General features: G+C 47.8%; 1 protein-coding gene across 1 annotated transcript in view; it reads right to left on the bottom strand.

Annotated features, from left to right (window-relative positions):
* The window catches only part of phf2 (PHD finger protein 2), a 131,214-nt gene that overhangs the window by 16,920 nt on the left and 94,433 nt on the right, over nt 1-19,861 (bottom strand). Inside the window, exons 14-16 of the mRNA XM_084167705.1 lie at nt 12,886-13,284; nt 8,090-8,256; nt 1,442-1,752 (exon numbers count right to left, since the gene is read on the bottom strand). Coding sequence (XP_084023831.1) covers nt 1,442-1,752; nt 8,090-8,256; nt 12,886-13,284 — 877 coding nt within the window. The remainder of the gene's footprint in view (nt 1-1,441; nt 1,753-8,089; nt 8,257-12,885; nt 13,285-19,861) is intronic.

The raw sequence follows: 19,861 nt of genomic DNA, 5'->3' as shown, positions 1-19,861 counted from the left end.
ATGGAACATGTATCATACCTCTAATGGAACATGTATCATCTCTCCAATGGAACATGTATCATCTCTCTAATGGAACATGTATCATATCTCTAATGGAACATGTATCATATCTCTAATGGAACATGTATCATATCTCTAATGGAACATGTATCATCTCTCCAATGGACCATGTATCATATCTCTAATGGAACATGTATCATCTCTCTAATGGAACATGTATCATATCTCTAATGGAACATGTATCATATCTCTAATGGAACATGTATCATATCTCTAATGGAACATGTATAATCTCTCTAATGGAACATGTATCATCTCTCTAATGGAACATGTATCATATCTCTAATGGAACATGTATCATATCTCTAATGGAACATGTATCATATCTCTAATGGAACATGTATCATCTCTCTAATGGATAATGTATCATATCTCTAATGGAACATGTATCATATCTCTAATGGATAATGTATCATATCTCTAATGGATATTGTATCATATCTCCAATGGAACATGTATCATCTCTCTAATGGAACATGTATCATATCTCTAATGGAACATGTATCATCTCTCTAATGGAACATGTATCATCTCTCTAATGGAACATGTATCATCTCTCTAATGGAACATGTATCATATCTCTAATGGAACATGTATCATCTTTCTAATGGATAATGTATCATATCTCTAATGGAACATGTATCATATCTCTAATGGATAATGTATCATATCTCTAATGGATATTGTATCATATCTCCAATGGAACATGTATCATCTCTCTAATGGAACATGTATCATCTCTCTAATGGAACATGTATCATATCTCTAATGGAACATGTATCATATCTCTAATGGATAATGTATCATATCTCTAATGGAACATGTATCATCTCTCTAATGGAACATGTATCATATCTCTAATGGATAATGTATCATATCTCTAATGGAACATGTATCATATCTCTAATGGATAATGTATCATCTCTCTAATGGAACATGTATCATATATCTAATGGAACATGTATCATATCTCTAATGGAACATGTATCATATCTCTAATGGAACATGTATCATATCTCTAATGGATAATGTATCATATCTCTAATGGAACATGTATCATATCTCTAATGGAACATGTATCATATCTCTAATGGATAATGTATCATATCTCTAATGAATAATGTATCATCTCTCTAATGGAACATGTATCATCTCTCTAATGGAACATGTATCATATCTCTAATGGATAATGTATCATATCTCTAATGGAACATGTATCATATCTCTAATGGAACATGTATCATATCTCTAATGGATAATGTATCATATCTCTAATGAATAATGTATCATATCTCTAATGGAACATGTATCATCTCTCTAATGGATAATGTATCATCTCTCTAATGGATAATGTATCATATCTCTATATATCTCCAGTCACCATAGTCTGAGTCCTTGAAGCAGGCGTCCATGTGATCCTGGTCCTCATCAAACTCCATGCTGCTGTTCTTCGTTGTTTTCTTGGGTTTGGCTGGCCGCTTACTGTTCCCCCCTCCTCCTCTTCCTCCTCGTGTTCCGCTCGCTGCTCCTCCCTTCCGTCCAGCCGTGGTGGTGTTGGCATGGTTCCTGCCCCAGGCTCCAGTGGGGTCAGAGGAGATGGCAGCGGCACCGGCGGTAGCCCCGGAGGACAGGTTGGCCATAGACAACATCCCCTGAATGGCCTCCTGTGTGCTGGGAGATGCAGGTGGCTGACTGTAAGTACGTCAATAAGAAATAACACAATAACACATTACACTGCTGGAAGATGTACCCGCCGGAGAGAGACAGATCGAAAGAGATAGAGAGAGAGAGAGAGAGAGAGAGAGAGAGAGAGAGAGAGAGAGAGAGACAGACAGACAGACAGAGAGAGAGAGAGAGAGAGAGAGAGAGAGACAGAGAGAGAGAGAGAGAGAGAGAGAGAGAGACAGAGACAGAGACAGATCGAAAGAGAGAGAGAGAGAGAGAGAGAGAGAGAGATCGAAAGAGAGAGAGAGAGAGAGAGAGAGAGAGACAGAGAGAGAGACAGAGAGAGAGACAGAGAGACAGAGACAGATCGAAAGATAGAGAGAGAGAGAGAGAGAGAGAGAGAGAGAGAGAGAGAGAGAGAGAGAGAGACAGAGACAGAGAGAGAGAGAGACAGATCGAAAGAGAGAGAGAGAGAGAGAGAGAGAGAGAGAGAGACAGAGACAGAGACAGAGACAGAGAGAGATCGAAAGAGAGAGAGAGAGAGAGAGAGAGACAGAGACAGAGACAGAGACAGAGACAGAGACAGAGAGAGAGAGAGAGAGAGAGAGAGAGAGAGAGAGAAAACAGATCGAGAGATACAGATCGAGAGAGAGAGAGAAAACAGAGAGAGATAAGAGATAGAGAAGAGAGAGAGAGAGAGAGAGAGGATATTATTATCAGACCTGTGTTAAAATACTTTGAGAGTCTGCCTAGCGTGCCAGATACGCAGGGTTTGCAGTTGTTGATCTTTTCTATTGGTTTATTAAGCCAGATAAAGTATTTGAAATGATTTTTCCAGTATTTGAAACCCAGGTCTGACTACTATGTGTTTATAAGGTCATGTGGTTCATGTTGCAAAGGGATCACTTTATAGATCGGATTACTGACAGTATCAACAGAGTTAATAACGTGAAATAGAGGGGATATTCTGAAAAGCTTTAGTGTTAAGTCTACAGGAGCAAACAGAACTATTCTACCAGCTGGTACAATAACAGTTCAGAAGTACGTTCCTAATGGCACCCTATTCCATATATAGTGCACTACTTTAGACCAGAGCCCTATGGGCCTTATGCACTATGTAGGGAACTAAACAAACAAATTAAACCCTGGTCTAAAGGAGTGTCCTATGGGCCCTGGTCTAAAGGAGTGTCCTATGGGCCCTGGTCTAAAGGAGTGTCCTATGGGCCCTGGTCTAAAGGAGTGTCCTATGGGCCCTGGTCTAAAGGAGTGTCCTATGGGCCCTGGTCTAAAGGAGTGTCCTATGGGCCCTGGTCTAAAGGAGTGTCCTATGGGCCCTGGTCTAAAGGAGTGTCCTATGGGCCCTGGTCTAAAGGAGTGTCCTATGGGCCCTGGTCTAAAGGAGTGTCCTATGGGCCCTGCTCTAAAGGAGTGTCCTATGGGCCCTGGTCTAAAGGAGTGTCCTATGGGCCCTGGTCTAAAGGAGTGTCCTATGGGCCCTGGTCTAAAGGAGTGTCCTATGGGCCCTGGTCTAAAGGAGTGTCCTATGGGCCCTGGTCTAAAGGAGTGTCCTATGGGCCCTGGTCTAAAGGAGTGTCCTATGGGCCCTGGTCTAAAGGAGTGTCCTATGGGCCCTGGTCTAAAGGAGTGTCCTATGGGCCCTGCTCTAAAGGAGTGTCCTATGGGCCCTGCTCTAAAGGAGTGTCCTATGGGCCCTGGTCTAAAGGAGTATCCTATGGACCCTGGCCTAAAGGAGTGTCCTATGGGCCCTGGTCTAAAGGAGTGTCCTATGGGCCCTGGTCTAAAGGAGTGTCCTATGGGCCCTGGTCTAAAGGAGTGTCCTATGGGCCCTGGTCTAAAGGAGTGTCCTATGGGCCCTGGTCTAAAGGAGTGTCCTGTGGACCCTGGTCTAAAGGAGTATCCTATGGGCCCTGGTCTAAAGGAGTGTCCTATGGGCCCTGGTCTAAAGGAGTGTCCTATGGGCCCTGGTCTAAAGGAGTGTCCTATGGGCCCTGGTCTAAAGGAGTGTCCTATGGGCCCTGGTCTAAAGGAGTGTCCTATGGGCCCTGGTCTAAAGGAGTGTCCTGTGGGCCCTGGTCTAAAGGAGTGTCCTATGGGCCCTGGTCTAAAGGAGTGTCCTATGGGCCCTGGTCTAAAGGAGTGTCCTATGGGCCCTGGTCTAAAGGAGTGTCCTATGGACCCTTGTCTAAAGGAGTGTCCTATGGACCCTGGTCTAAAGGAGTGTCCTATGGGCCCTGGTCTAAAGGAGTGTCCTGTGGGCCCTGGTCTAAAGGAGTGTCCTATGGACCCTGGTCTAAAGGAGTGTCCTGTGGACCCTGGTCTAAAGGAGTGTCCTGTGGGCCCTGGTCTAAAGGAGTGTCCTATGGACCCTGGTCTAAAGGAGTGTCCTATGGGCCCTGGTCTAAAGGAGTGTCCTGTGGACCCTGGTCTAAAGGAGTGCCCTATGGGCCCTGGTCTAAAGGAGTGTCCTATGGGCCCTGGTCTAAAGGAGTGTCCTGTGGGCCCTGGTCTAAAGGAGTGTCCTATGGGCCCTGGTCTAAAGGAGTGTCCTATGGGCCCTGGTCTAAAGGAGTGTCCTATGGGCCCTGGTCTAAAGGAGTGTCCTGTGGGCCCTGGTCTAAAGGAGTGTCCTATGGGCCCTGGTCTAAAGGAGTGTCCTATGGACCCTGGTCTAAAGGAGTGTCCTATGGGCCCTGGTCTAAAGGAGTGTCCTATGGACCCTGGTCTAAAGGAGTGTCCTATGGGCCCTGCTCTAAAGGAGTGTCCTATGGGCCCTGGTCTAAAGGAGTGTCCTGTGGACCCTGGTCTAAAGGAGTGTCCTGTGGGCCCTGGTCTAAAGGAGTGTCCTATGGGCCCTGGTCTAAAGGAGTGTCCTATGGACCCTGGTCTAAAGGAGTGTCCTGTGGGCCCTGGTCTAAAGGAGTGTCCTATGGGCCCTGGTCTAAAGGAGTGTCCTATGGACCCTGGTCTAAAGGAGTGTCCTGTGGGCCCTGGTCTAAAGGAGTGTCCTGTGGACCCTGGTCTAAAGGAGTGTCCTGTGGGCCCTGGTCTAAAGGAGTGTCCTGTGGACCCTGGTCTAAAGGAGTGTCCTATGGGCCCTGGTCTAAAGGAGTGTCCTATGGGCCCTGGTCTAAAGGAGTGTCCTATGGGCCCTGGTCTAAAGGAGTGCCCTATGGGCCCTGGTCTAAAGGAGTGTCCTATGGGCCCTGGTCCAAAGGAGTGTCCTGTGGACCCTGGTCTAAAGGAGTGTCCTGTGGGCCCTGGTCTAAAGGAGTGTCCTGTGGACCCTGGTCTAAAGGAGTGTCCTATGGGCCCTGGTCTAAAGGAGTGTCCTATGGGCCCTGGTCTAAAGGAGTGTCCTATGGGCCCTGGTCTAAAGGAGTGTCCTATGGGCCCTGGTCTAAAGGAGTGTCCTATGGGCCCTGGTCTAAAGGAGTGTCCTATGGGCCCTGCTCTAAAGGAGTGTCCTATGGGCCCTGCTCTAAAGGAGTGTCCTATGGGCCCTGCTCTAAAGGAGTGTCCTATGGGCCCTGGTCTAAAGGAGTGTCCTATGGGCCCTGGTCTAAAGGAGTGTCCTATGGGCCCTGCTCTAAAGGAGTGTCCTATGGGCCCTGGTCTAAAGGAGTGTCCTATGGGCCCTGGTCTAAAGGAGTGTCCTGTGGGCCCTGGTCTAAAGGAGTGTCCTATGGGCCCTGGTCTAAAGGAGTGTCCTATGGACCCTGGTCTAAAGGAGTGTCCTATGGGCCCTGGTCTAAAGGAGTGTCCTATGGACCCTGGTCTAAAGGAGTGTCCTATGGGCCCTGCTCTAAAGGAGTGTCCTATGGGCCCTGGTCTAAAGGAGTGTCCTGTGGACCCTGGTCTAAAGGAGTGTCCTGTGGGCCCTGGTCTAAAGGAGTGTCCTATGGGCCCTGGTCTAAAGGAGTGTCCTATGGACCCTGGTCTAAAGGAGTGTCCTATGGGCCCTGGTCTAAAGGAGTGTCCTATGGGCCCTGCTCTAAAGGAGTGTCCTATGGGCCCTGGTCTAAAGGAGTGTCCTGTGGGCCCTGCTCTAAAGGAGTGTCCTATGGGCCCTGGTCTAAAGGAGTGTCCTATGGGCCCTGGTCTAAAGGAGTGCCCTATGGGCCCTGCTCTAAAGGAGTGTCCTATGGGCCCTGGTCTAAAGGAGTGTCCTATGGGCCCTGGTCTAAAGGAGTGTCCTATGGGCCCTGGTCTAAAGGAGTGTCCTATGGGCCCTGGTCTAAAGGAGTGTCCTATGGGCCCTGGTCTAAAGGAGTGTCCTATGGGCCCTGGTCTAAAGGAGTGTCCTATGGGCCCTGGTCTAAAGGAGTGTCCTATGGGCCCTGGTCTAAAGGAGTGTCCTATGGGCCCTGGTCTAAAGGAGTGTCCTATGGGCCCTGGTCTAAAGGAGTGTCCTATGGGCCCTGGTCTAAAGGAGTGTCCTATGGGCCCTGGTCTAAAGGAGTGTCCTATGGGCCCTGGTCTAAAGGAGTGTCCTATGGGCCCTGGTCTAAAGGAGTGTCCTATGGGCCCTGGTCTAAAGGAGTGTCCTATGGGCCCTGGTCTAAAGGAGTGTCCTATGGGCCCTGGTCTAAAGGAGTGTCCTATGGGCCCTGGTCTAAAGGAGTGTCCTATGGGCCCTGGTCTAAAGGAGTGTCCTATGGGCCCTGGTCTAAAGGAGTGTCCTATGGGCCCTGGTCTAAAGGAGTGTCCTATGGGCCCTGGTCTAAAGGAGTGTCCTATGGGCCCTGGTCTAAAGGAGTGTCCTATGGGCCCTGGTCTAAAGGAGTGTCCTATGGGCCCTGGTCTAAAGGAGTGTCCTATGGGCCCTGGTCTAAAGGAGTGTCCTATGGGCCCTGGTCTAAAGGAGTGTCCTATGGGCCCTGGTCTAAAGGAGTGTCCTATGGGCCCTGGTCTAAAGGAGTGTCCTATGGGCCCTGGTCTAAAGGAGTGTCCTATGGGCCCTGGTCTAAAGGAGTGTCCTATGGGCCCTGGTCTAAAGGAGTGTCCTGTGGGCCCTGGTCTAAAGGAGTGTCCTATGGGCCCTGGTCTAAAGGAGTGTCCTATGGGCCCTGGTCTAAAGGAGTGTCCTATGGGCCCTGGTCTAAAGGAGTGTCCTATGGGCCCTGGTCTAAAGGAGTGTCCTGTGGGCCCTGGTCTAAAGGAGTGTCCTATGGGCCCTGGTCTAAAGGAGTGTCCTATGGACCCTGGTCTAAAGGAGTGTCCTATGGGCCCTGGTCTAAAGGAGTGTCCTATGGACCCTGGTCTAAAGGAGTGTCCTATGGGCCCTGCTCTAAAGGAGTGTCCTATGGGCCCTGGTCTAAAGGAGTGTCCTGTGGACCCTGGTCTAAAGGAGTGTCCTGTGGGCCCTGGTCTAAAGGAGTGATAACCATAACCAGAGAGCTGACCAGAACAGCCAGCCAGCCAGCCAGCCAGCCAGCCAGCCAGCCAGCCAGCCAGAACATCCAGCCAGCCAGCCAGCCAGCCAGCCAGCCAGCCAGCCAGCCAGCCAGCCAGCCAGCCAGCCAGAACATCCAGCCAGCCAGCCAGCCAGCCAGCCAGCCAGAACAGCCAGCCAGCCAGCCAGCCAGCCAGCCAGCCAGCCAGCCAGCCAGCCGTATAAAGTGCTGACAGGTCAGGCTGTGTGTGGACCAAGCCCAGAGCCTCCAGGTGATTAGTGTGATACTGTGGTTGAGTCCCAAATGGTACCTTATTCCCTTCATAGTGCACTACTTTAGACCAGAGCCCTTCATAGTGCACTACTTTAGACCAGAGCCCTTCATAGTGCACTACTTTAGACCAGAGCCCTTCATAGTGCACTACTTTAGACCAGAGCCCTTCATAGTGCACTACTTTAGACCAGAGCCCTTCATAGTGCACTACTTTAGACCAGAGCCCTTCATAGTGCACTACTTTAGACCAGGGCTCATGGGGCTCTGTATAGGAAACAGGGTGCCATTTGGAATGCGGCTTCAGAACAGCCAGGTGGAATCTACTGGCCCTAAACTCTCCTTCTAGATGTGTAGATACTAAGCAGTGTGTTCCTATACATAAAGAGCTGCTTGACTGATGGGGTCTGATGGGGTCTGATGGGGACTGATGGGGTCTGCTGGGGTCTGATGGGGTCTGATGGGGTCTGATGGGGTCTGATGGGGTCTGCCTGTCAACAGCCTGATCCATTCTACTGTCTAATAATACAACAAGCTCCAATCCCTTTCATTCAAGTTGCAGAACGGATGGGAGTATTGTTGACTCAATCTAAACCAGATTCAGAGCCAGTCAGGCTATACAGAGTGTGTGTGTGTGTGTGTGTGTGTGTGTGTGTGTGTGTGCTGGTCCTATGGTGTACCTGTTGGCGCTGTAGTCGATGCCTCCCACCGCCTTGCTGGCCTGGAGGAGGTCCAGGATGCCCGCCGTGCTGCCAGCTTTCTTCTTTACCTTCGAGTTACGACCTTTCACCTCCGGCTTGACCTCTGTGTCAATGTGGAGCAACTCCTCATCTGATGAGTCAGCCTTCTGAGGAATAGAATGAAACGGTATTATCCTCACGCTGAACACACACCAGGACATTACATTAACATCCTCACGCTGAACACACACCAGGACATTACTTTAACATCCTCACGCTGAACACACACCAGGACATTACTTTAACATCCTCACGCTGAACACACACCAGGACATTACATTAACATCCTCACGCTGAACACACACCAGGACATTACTTTAACATCCTCACGCTGAACACACACCAGGACATTACTTTAACATCCTCACGCTGAACACACACCAGGACATTACTTTAACATCCTCACGCTGAACACACACCAGGACATTACATTAACATCCTCACGCTGAACACACACCAGGACATTACATTAACATCCTCACGCTGAACACACACCAGGACATTACATTAACATCCTCACGCTGAACACACACCAGGACATTACTTTAACATCCTCACACTGATGAGCGTGTTTGCCAGGTCAGGGCCTTAACACTAGAACCGCCTGGCCTTTCAGCCTGTCAGTACCCGCTAGAGAACGTTGCCGGGCGTCTCCTTTAGCATCAGATGCATATCAACCCCTCAAGGAGCAGCAAACATAAGCATCAAGGCTTGATAAATAGCGAATCAACTATTGTAAAGGAGTAATTGCATGATTAAATATTTGTGGAAATATATCAATAAAAAAAAAAACAACAACAATAGTTATTTGTTTAGACTGAGTCAAGGATACAATATTTTTTGTATAATTCTACAAAGTCCTAGAAAAGACGTAGTAGGCCTGTATCCTGTTTTTAGTAATAAAAACAGTACAGCGAAATCCATTTGATCAACTTTATTTGTAGATTTGATTAGTAATAGCGTTAGAGTAATTAATAAAGTCCAGTTACAGCTTCTTTTGACAGAAATTACAAATATACCAATAATATAACCAGTCAGGGCACAGGTCCTAAACAAAAGCACCAGTGCATGAACAACTGCAAAGGATGAATTGATAAATACATATTTATGGAAATATATTCATAAGATATAAAACAGTAATTTTATGATTGTATCAGACACTGTGTTGTGTCCTTATAGCCGTGACTTCTCTTTATGCTTGGGGTCCTCAGTCAGCACACAGCTTCAGTCTTCTCTTTATGCTTGGGGTCCACAGTCAGCACACAGCTTCAGTCTTCTCTTTATGCTTGGAGTCCTCAGTCAGCACACAGCTTCAGTCTTCTCTTTATGCTTGGGATCCTCAGTCAACACACAGCTTCAGTCTTCTCTTTATGCTTGGGATCCTCAGTCAGCACACAGCTTCAGTCTTCTCTTTATGCTTGGGGTCCTCAGTCAGCACACAGCTTCAGTCTTCTCTTTATGCTTGGGGTCCTCAGTCAGCACACAGCTTCAGTCTTCTCTTTATGCTTGGGGTCCTCAGTCAGCACACAGTTTCAGTCTTCTCTTTATGCTTGGGGTCCACAGTCAGCACACAGCTTCAGTCTTCTCTTTATGCTTGGGGTCCTCAGTCAGCACACAGCTTCAGTCTTCTCTTTATGGGGTCCTCAGTCAGCAAACAGCTTCAGTCTTCTCTTTATGGGGTCCTCAGTCAGCACACAGCTTCAGTCTTCTCTTTATGCTTGGGGTCCACAGTCAGCACACAGCTTCAGTCTTCTCTTTATGCTTGGGGTCCTCAGTCAGCACACAGCTTCAGTCTTCTCTTTATGGGGTCCTCAGTCAGCAAACAGCTTCAGTCTTCTCTTTATGGGGTCCTCAGTCAGCACACAGCTTCAGTCTTCTCTTTATGCTTGGGGTCCTCAGTCAGCACACAGCTTCAGTCTTCTCTTTATGCTTGGGGTCCACAGTCAGCACACAGCTTCAGTCTTCTCTTTATGCTTGGGGTCCACAGTCAGCACACAGCTTCAGTCTTCTCTTTATGCTTGGGGTCCACAGTCAGCACACAGCTTCAGTCTTCTCTTTATGCTTGGGGTCCACAGTCAGCACACAGCTTCAGTCTTCTCTTTATGGGGTCCTCAGTCAGCAAACAGCTTCAGTCTTCTCTTTATGGGGTCCTCAGTCAGCACACAGCTTCAGTCTTCTCTTTATGCTTGGGGTCCACAGTCAGCACACAGCTTCAGTCTTCTCTTTATGCTTGGGGTCCTCAGTCAGCACACAGCTTCAGTCTTCTCTTTATGGGGTCCTCAGTCAGCAAACAGCTTCAGTCTTCTCTTTATGGGGTCCTCAGTCAGCACACAGCTTCAGTCTTCTCTTTATGCTTGGGGTCCTCAGTCAGCACACAGCTTCAGTCTTCTCTTTATGCTTGGGGTCCACAGTCAGCACACAGCTTCAGTCTTCTCTTTATGCTTGGGGTCCACAGTCAGCACACAGCTTCAGTCTTCTCTTTATGCTTGGGGTCCACAGTCAGCACACAGCTTCAGTCTTCTCTTTATGCTTGGAGTCCTCAGTCAGCACACAGCTTCAGTCTTCTCTTTATGGGGTCCTCAGTCAGCACACAGCTTCAGTCTTCTCTTTATGCTTGGGGTCCACAGTCAGCACACAGCTTCAGTCTTCTCTTTATGCTTGGGGTCCACAGTCAGCACACAGCTTCAGTCTTCTCTTTATGCTTGGGGTCCACAGTCAGCACACAGCTTCAGTCTTCTCTTTATGCTTGGAGTCCTCAGTCAGCACACAGCTTCAGTCTTCTCTTTATGCTTGGGATCCTCAGTCAACACACAGCTTCAGTCTTCTCTTTATGCTTGGGATCCTCAGTCAGCACACAGCTTCAGTCTTCTCTTTATGCTTGGGGTCCTCAGTCAGCACACAGCTTCAGTCTTCTCTTTATGCTTGGGGTCCTCAGTCAGCACACAGCTTCAGTCTTCTCTTTATGCTTGGGGTCCTCAGTCAGCACACAGTTTCAGTCTTCTCTTTATGCTTGGGGTCCACAGTCAGCACACAGCTTCAGTCTTCTCTTTATGCTTGGGGTCCTCAGTCAGCACACAGCTTCAGTCTTCTCTTTATGGGGTCCTCAGTCAGCAAACAGCTTCAGTCTTCTCTTTATGGGGTCCTCAGTCAGCACACAGCTTCAGTCTTCTCTTTATGCTTGGGGTCCACAGTCAGCACACAGCTTCAGTCTTCTCTTTATGCTTGGGGTCCTCAGTCAGCACACAGCTTCAGTCTTCTCTTTATGGGGTCCTCAGTCAGCAAACAGCTTCAGTCTTCTCTTTATGGGGTCCTCAGTCAGCACACAGCTTCAGTCTTCTCTTTATGCTTGGGGTCCTCAGTCAGCACACAGCTTCAGTCTTCTCTTTATGCTTGGGGTCCACAGTCAGCACACAGCTTCAGTCTTCTCTTTATGCTTGGGGTCCTCAGTCAGCACACAGCTTCAGTCTTCTCTTTATGCTTGGGGTCCACAGTCAGCACACAGCTTCAGTCTTCTCTTTATGCTTGGGGTCCACAGTCAGCACACAGCTTCAGTCTTCTCTTTATGCTTGGAGTCCTCAGTCAGCACACAGCTTCAGTCTTCTCTTTATGGGGTCCTCAGTCAGCACACAGCTTCAGTCTTCTCTTTATGCTTGGGGTCCACAGTCAGCACACAGCTTCAGTCTTCTCTTTATGCTTGGGGTCCACAGTCAGCACACAGCTTCAGTCTTCTCTTTATGCTTGGGGTCCACAGTCAGCACACAGCTTCAGTCTTCTCTTTATGCTTGGGGTCCTCAGTCAGCACACAACTTCAGTCTTCTCTTTATGGGGTCCTCAGTCAGCACACAGCTTCAGTCTTCTCTTTATGCTTGGGGTCCACAGTCAGCACACAGCTTCAGTCATCTCTTTATGCTTGGGGTTCACAGTCAGAACACAGCTTCAGTCTTCTCTTTATGCTTGGGGTTCACAGTCAGCTTCGAGGCTTTGTGTGAGCAAGCCACAAACAAATCGGTTACACTGCACACAGTTTTCATGGGCCTTGTTTCGTGTGCACCTGCCGACTTGACATGATGTCTTATTTTACCTGAGTGGGAGCCATGGTGCTTGGGGAAGAGGCGGGAGCCATGGTGCTTGGGGAAGAGGTGAAAGGCTATCTGCACAGGGCAGGTGAAAGGCTATCTGCACAGGGCAGGTGAAAGGCTATCTGCACAGGGCAGGTGAAAGGCTATCTGCACAGGGCAGGTGAAAGGCTATCTGTACAGGGCAGGTGAAAGGCTATCTGCACAGGGCAGGTGAAAGGCTATCTGCACAGGGCAGGTGAAAGGCTATCTGTACAGGGCAGGTGAAAGGCTATCTGTACAGGGCAGGTGAAAGGCTATCTGTCCAGGGCAGGTGAAAGGCTATCTGTACAGGGCAGGTGAAAGGCTATCTGCACAGGGCAGGTGAAAGGCTATCTGTACAGGGCAGGTGAAAGGCTATCTGTCCAGGGCAGGTGAAAGGCTATCTGTACAGGGCAGGTGAAAGGCTATCTGCACAGGGCAGGTGAAAGGCTATCTGCACAGGGCAGGTGAAAGGCTATCTGCACAGGGCAGAGATACATACCTTAGTCTGATTGTAGTCTGGCAACATCTGTCACATAAACAAAGAAAAGTGTTTGTCTCTTAGCGTGAGGTGTAGGGTCTGCTCTCTCCGGGAGAATATTCTGACAAGGCCCCTTCTCTCCCAGACTCCTGTCTCACCGTGGCAGTTGGGATCTCCGTCTCAGCAGGGATCTCCGTCTCAGTTGGGATCTCCGTCTCAGTTGGGATCTCCGTCTCAGCTGGGATATCCGTCTCAGCTGGGATATCCGTCTCAGTTGGGATCTCCGTCTCAGTTGGGATCTCCGTCTCAGTTGGGATCTCCGTCTCAGTTGGGATCTCCGTCTCAGTTGTCTCTGTTCTGGTTTTTCGGCAGCGAGGCTCAGGCATCGGAGGCGGAGGCTCGAAGTCAACATCAGAATCAGATGAAGACTCTTCATCAGCAACGTCGATTTCAAGCCTAATATCCGATCCTCCATCCGAATCCAACTCGTCTAAATTCTGCAGCATGTGCAACGCTGTCAGCGTGTCCATTGGTTTGGTTGGGCTTGTCATTGTGAACTACACACAGGGTGTTGCACTCAGAGTCTGATTTGACTCTCCCAGGGGACATTATATACAATTTCCAGCCTTTCATAATAAAATAATTAGACCGCCTACAACGCCCACAATTCGTCATCATCAATACACTCTTGTTCTAAATTCAATCATCCTCTTCACCCTCCTCATCATTCAGATCAATCAATTTCGATCACCCTCTTCACCCTCCTCATCATTCAGTTCATTGAAGTCACATGCACCATTACGAGTTTCTATCCTCCATTCATCCAATGACGACAGAAGAGCATATTTTAATTTTAAGTTTATTATGTTACTGGTTTAGCTCAGTAGCCAGAGCGAGGGCAGCACAGATATTATTGGAAAAAGTGACATTTTGAAAATAGAGCTGCACCTCTTGAATTTAGAGAGTTCTTTGACGAAGGTCAAAGGTCTAGTGTCCTAGAAACGGCAGTATCGGCCCTTTCTGATACTATTTAGAAATCCCAATGTTTTACCTGCATGTGACTCTGAAGGAGGATTTGATAAAGTGATGCTCCTTTCCCTGCATCTGTCAATTACAAGATGCACCCATCTCTTTATGTACAATTTGACAACTGATAATATTGTCACTCATCAGATTATTGTCAATTTAATCTTGTCCATAGGCTAAGTCTTATTATGTGTGAAATGAGTTTGGGTATAGTTTAGGTGTAGTGTCGATGGGCCGGCTGTGAAGGCTGACTGGCATCATTTGTTTCCTGCTCATCAACCTGGATAGAGTCAAGGATATGTTCTGCATTATTCTAAAGACCTACTGCAACACGTAGCATGTTTCCGTTTCCATTACAATACATTCGATTAGTAATGGAGTTATTAGTACATAAAACAGTTCCATTACAGCTTGTTTTTACAAAGTCAAACGTGAAAGAGAATGGAATTACACCCCAAGGTGTTCGGTCAAATGATTTGCTGCTGATCAATGGGCATAACACAAACTCATCATTACACTAATGTCTTCCTAAATTAAAATCAACCTCTTCACCTTATCATTTAGTTAGGCCTAATTTAAATTCAATTGTGAAGGTGCACAATTATCGGCCATTCATCCATTTGTCATTCATTCAGTGAGAGAGACTCATTAGCGCCTGGCTGGGTACCAACTTGCTACAGCACAGTGTATTGGTGGGGTAAGTCAGTCCTACAGCAGTGTATTGGTGGGGTAAGTCAGTCCTACAGCAGTGTATTGGTGGGGTAAGTCAGTCCTACAGCAGTGTATTGGTGGGGTAAGTCAGTCCTACAGCAGTGTATTGGTGGGGTAAGTCAGTCCTACAGCAGTGTATTGGTGGGGTAAGGCAGTCCTACAGCAGTGTATTGGTGGGGTAAGGCAGTCCTACAGCAGTGTATTGGTGGGGTAAGGCAGTCCTACAGCAGTGTATTGGTGGGGTAAGTCAGTCCTACAGCAGTGTATTGGTGGGGTAAGTCAGTCCTACAGCAGTGTATTGGTGGGGTAAGGCAGTCCTACAGCACAGTGTATTGGTGGGGTAAGGCAGTCCTACAGCAGTGTATTGGTGGGGTAAGGCAGTCCTACAGCAGTGTATTGGTGGGGTAAGGCAGTCCTACAGCAGTGTATTGGTGGGGTAAGGCAGTCCTACAGCAGTGTATTGGTGGGGTAAGTCAGTCCTACAGCACAGTGTATTGGTGGGGTAAGTCAGTCCTACAGCACAGTGTATTGGCAGGGTAAGTCAGTCCTACAGCAGTGTATTGGTGGGGTAAGTCAGTCCTACAGCAGTGTATTGGCGGGGTAAGTCAGTCCTACAGCACAGTGTATTGGTGGGGTAAGTCAGTCCTACAGCAGTGTATTGGTGGGGTAAGTCAGTCCTACAGCAGTGTATTGGTGGGGTAAGTCAGTCCTACAGCACAGTGTATTGGTGGGGTAAGTCAGTCCTACAGCAGTGTATTGGTGGGGTATGTCAGTCCTACAGCAGTGTATTGGTGGGGTAAGTCAGTCCTACAGCACAGTGTATTGGTGGGGTAAGTCAGTCCTACAGCAGTGTATTGGTGGGGTAAGTCAGTCCTACAGCAGTGTATTGGTGGGGTAAGTCAGTCCTACAGCAGTGTATTGGCGGGGTAAGTCAGTCCTACAGCAGTGTATTGGTGGGGTAAGTCAGTCCTACAGCAGTGTATTGGCGGGGTAAGTCAGTCCTACAGCAGTGTATTGGTGGGGTAAGTCAGTCCTACAGCAGTGTATTGGTGGGGTAAGTCAGTCCTACAGCAGTGTATTGGTGGGGTAAGTCAGTCCTACAGCACAGTGTATTGGTGGGGTAAGTCAGTCCTACAGCACAGTGTATTGGTGGGGTAAGTCAGTCCTACAGCAGTGTATTGGCGGGGTAAGTCAGTCCTACAGCACAGAGTATTGGTGGGGTAAGTCAGTCCTACAGCAGTGTATTGGTGGGGTAAGTCAGTCCTACAGCAGTGTATTGGTGGGGTAAGTCAGTCCTACAGCACAGTGTATTGGTGGGGTAAGTCAGTCCTACAGCAGTGTATTGGTGGGGTAAGTCAGTCCTACAGCAGTGTATTGGTGGGGTAGGTCAGTCCTACAGCAGTGTATTGGTGGGGTAAGTCAGTCCTACAGCACAGTGTATTGGTGGGATAAGTCAGTCCTACAGCAGTGTATTGGTGGGGTAAGTCAGTCCTACAGCAGTGTATTGGTGGGGTAAGTCAGTCCTACAGCACAGTGTACATTTTTTTATCCAGAGCGACTTACAGGAGCAATTAGGGTTAAGTGCCTTGCTCAAGGGCACAGACAGATTTTTCACCTAGTCGGCTCGGGGATTAGAACCAGCGACCTTTCGTTTACTGGCACAACATGCTTAACCAGTCCTACAGCAGTGTATTGGTGGGGTAAGTCAGTTCTACAGCACAGTGTATTGGAGGGGTAAGTCAGTCCTACAGCAGTATATTGGTGGGGTAAGTCAGTTCTACAGCAGTGTATTGGTGGGGTAAGTCAGTCCTACAGCAGTGTATTGGCAGGGTAAGTCAGTCCTACAGCAGTGTATTGGTGGGGTAAGTCAGTTCTACAGCAGTGTATTGGCAGGGTAAGTCAGTTCTACAGCAGTGTATTGGTGGGGTAAGTCAGTCCTACAGCAGTGTATTGGCGGGGTAAGTCAGTCCTACAGCAGTGTATTGGTGGGGTAAGTCAGTCTTACAGCACAGTGTATTGGTGGGGTAAGTCAGTCCTACAGCAGTGTATTGGTGGGGTAAGTCAGTCCTACAGCAGTGTATTGGTGGGGTAAGTCAGTCCTACAGCAGTGTATTGGTGGGGTAAGTCAGTCCTACAGCAGTGTATTGGTGGGGTAAGTCAGTCCTACAGCACAATGTATTGGTGGGGTAAGTCAGTCCTACAGCACAGTGTATTGGTGGGGTAAGTCAGTCCTACAGCAGTGTATTGGTGGGGTAAGTCTGTCCTACAGCAGTGTATTGGTGGGGTAAGTCAGTCCTACAGCATAGTGTATTGGTGGGGTAAGGCAGTCCTACAGCAGTGTATTGGTGGGGTAAGGCAGTCCTACAGCAGTGTATTGGTGGGGTAAGGCAGTCCTACAGCAGTGTATTGGTGGGGTAAGTCAGTCCTACAGCATAGTGTATTGGTGGGGTAAGGCAGTCCTACAGCAGTGTATTGGTGGGGTAAGTCAGTCCTACAGCAGTGTATTGGTGGGGTAAGGCAGTCCTACAGCAGTGTATTGGCGGGGTAAGTCAGTCCTACAGCACAGTGTATTGGTGGGGTAAGTCAGTCCTACAGCAGTGTATTGGTGGGGTAAGTCAGTCCTACAGCAGTGTATTGGTGGGGTAAGTCAGTCCTACAGCAGTGTATTGGTGGGGTAAGTCAGTCCTACAGTACAGTGCTACACCCAGCGATCATACACTGTTTACCAGGGGGCAGGGCTACCGACGTTAAGGCTAATCTAAAGATGGTGCTGGCTAAAGCTAAAACTGGCGAGTGTAGAGAGTATAGAGATATTGTTATCCACGTCGGCACCAACGATTTTAGGATGAAACAGTCAGAGGTCACCAAGTGCAACATAGCTTCAGCGTGTAAATCAGCTAGAAAGATGTGTCGGCATCGAGTAATTGTCTCTGGCGCCCTCCCAGTTAGGGGAAGTGACGAGCTCTACAGCAGAGTCTCAGCACTTAATCGCTGGTTGAAAACTGTTTTCTGCCCCTCCCAAAAGATAACATTTGTGGATAATTGGCCCTCTTTCTGGGACTCACCCACAAACAGGACCAAGCCTGACCTGCTGAGGAGTGACGGACTCCATCCTAGCTGGAGGGGTGCTCTCCTCTTATCTACCAACATAGATAGGGCTCTAACTCCTCTAGCCCCACAGTGAAATAGGGTGCAGGCCAGGCAGCAGGCTGTTAGCCAACCTGCCAGCTTAGTGGAGTCTGCCAATAGCACAGTCAGTGTAGTCAGCTCAGCCATACCCATTGAGACTGTGTCTGTGCCTCGACCTAGGTTGGGCAAAACTAAACATGGCGGTGTTCACTCTAGCAATCTTATTAGGATAAAGACCTCCTCCATTCCTGCCATTATTGAAAGAGATCGTGATACCTCACATCTCAAAATAGGGTTACTTAATGTTAGATCCCTCACTTCAAAGGCAGTCATAGTCAATGAACTAATCACTGATCATAATCTTGATGTGATTGGCCTGACTGAAACATGGCTTAAGCCTGATGAATTTGCTGTGTTAAATGAGGCCTCACCTCCTGGTTACACTAGTGACCATATTCCCCGTGCATCCCGCAAAGGCGGAGGTGTTGCTAACATTTACGATAGCAAATTTCAATTTACAAAAAAAAAAATGGCGTTTTCATCTTTTGAGCTTCTAGTCATGAAATCTATGCAGCCTACTCAATCACTTTTTATAGCTACTGTTTACAGGCCTCCTGGGCCATATACAGCGTTCCTCTCTGAGTTTCCTGAATTCCTATCAGACCTTGTAGTCATAGCAGATCATATTCTAATTTTTGGTGATTTTAATATTCACATGGAGAAGTCCACAGACCCACTCCAAAAGTCTTTCGGAGCCATTATCGACTCAGTGGGTTTTGTCCAACATGTCTCTGGACCTACTCACTGCCACAGTCATACTCTGGACCTAGTTTTGTCCCATGGAATAAATGTTGTAGATCTTAATGTTTTTCCACAAAATCCTGGACTATCGGACCACCATTTTATTACATTTGCAATCGCAACAAATAATCTGCTCAGACCCCAACCAAGGAGCATCAAAAGTCGTGCTATAAATTCTCAAACAACACAAAAATTCATTGATGCCCTTCCAGACTCCTTCTGCCTACCCAAGGACGTCAGAGGACAAAAATCAGTTAACCACTTAACTGAGGAACTCAATTTAACCTTGCGCAATACCCTAGATGCAGTTGCACCCCTAAAAACGAAAAACATTTGTCATAAGAAACTAGCTCCCTGGTATACAGAAAATACCCGAGCTTTGAAGCAAGCTTCCAGGAAATTGGAACGGAAATGGCGCCACACCAAACTGGAAGTCTTCCGACTAGCTTGGAAAGACAGTACCGTGCAGTACCGAAGAGCCCTCACTGCTGCTCGATCATCCTACTTTTCCAACTTAATCGAGGAAAATAAGAACAATCCAAAATTTCTTTTTGATACTGTTGCAAAGCTAACTAAAAAGCAGCATTCCCCAAGAGAGGATGGCTTTCACTTCAGCAGTGATAAATTCATGAACTTCTTTGAGGAAAAGATCATGACCATTAGAAAGCAAATTACGGACTCCTCTTTGAATCTGCGTATTCCTCCAGGGCTTAGCTGTCCTGGATCTGCACAGCTCTGCGAGGGCCTGGGATCGGGAGAGACACTTAAGTGTTTTAGTACTATATCTCTTGACACAATGATGAAAATAATCATGGCCTCTAAACCTTCAAGCTGCATACTGGATCCTATTCCTACTAAACTGCTGAAGGAGCTGCTTTCTGTGCTTGGCCCTCCTATGTTGAACATAATAAACAGCTCTCTATCCACCGGATGTGTACCAAACTCACTAAAAGTGGCAGTGATAAAGCCTCTCTTGAAAAAGCCAAACCTTGACCCGGAAAATATAAAAAACTATCGGCCTATATCGAATCTTCCATTCCTCTCAAAAATTTTAGAAAAAGCTGTTGCGCAGCAACTCACTGCCTTTCTGAAGACAAACAATGTATACGAAATGCTTCAGTCTGGTTTTAGACCCCATCATAGCACTGAGACTGCACTTGTGAAGGTGGTAAATGACCTTTTAATGGCGTCAGACCGAGGCTCTGCATCTGTCCTCGTGCTACTAGACCTTAGTGCTGCCTTTGACACCATCGATCACCACATTCTTTTGGAGAGACTGGAAACCCAAATTGGTCTACACGGACAAGTTCTGGCCTGGTTTAGATCCTACCTGTCGGAAAGATATCAGTTTGTCTCTGTGAATGGTCTGTCCTCCGACAAATCAACTGTACATTTCGGTGTTCCTCAAGGTTCCGTTTTAGGACCACTATTGTTTTCACTATATATTTTACCTCTTGGGGATGTTAT

The sequence above is a fragment of the Coregonus lavaretus genome, assembly GCF_964263955.1.
Source record: "Coregonus lavaretus genome assembly, chromosome: 8".
In the NCBI taxonomy this organism is placed as follows: Eukaryota; Metazoa; Chordata; class Actinopteri; order Salmoniformes; family Salmonidae; genus Coregonus; species Coregonus lavaretus.
This window is presented reverse-complemented; position numbering and strand designations above follow the sequence as displayed.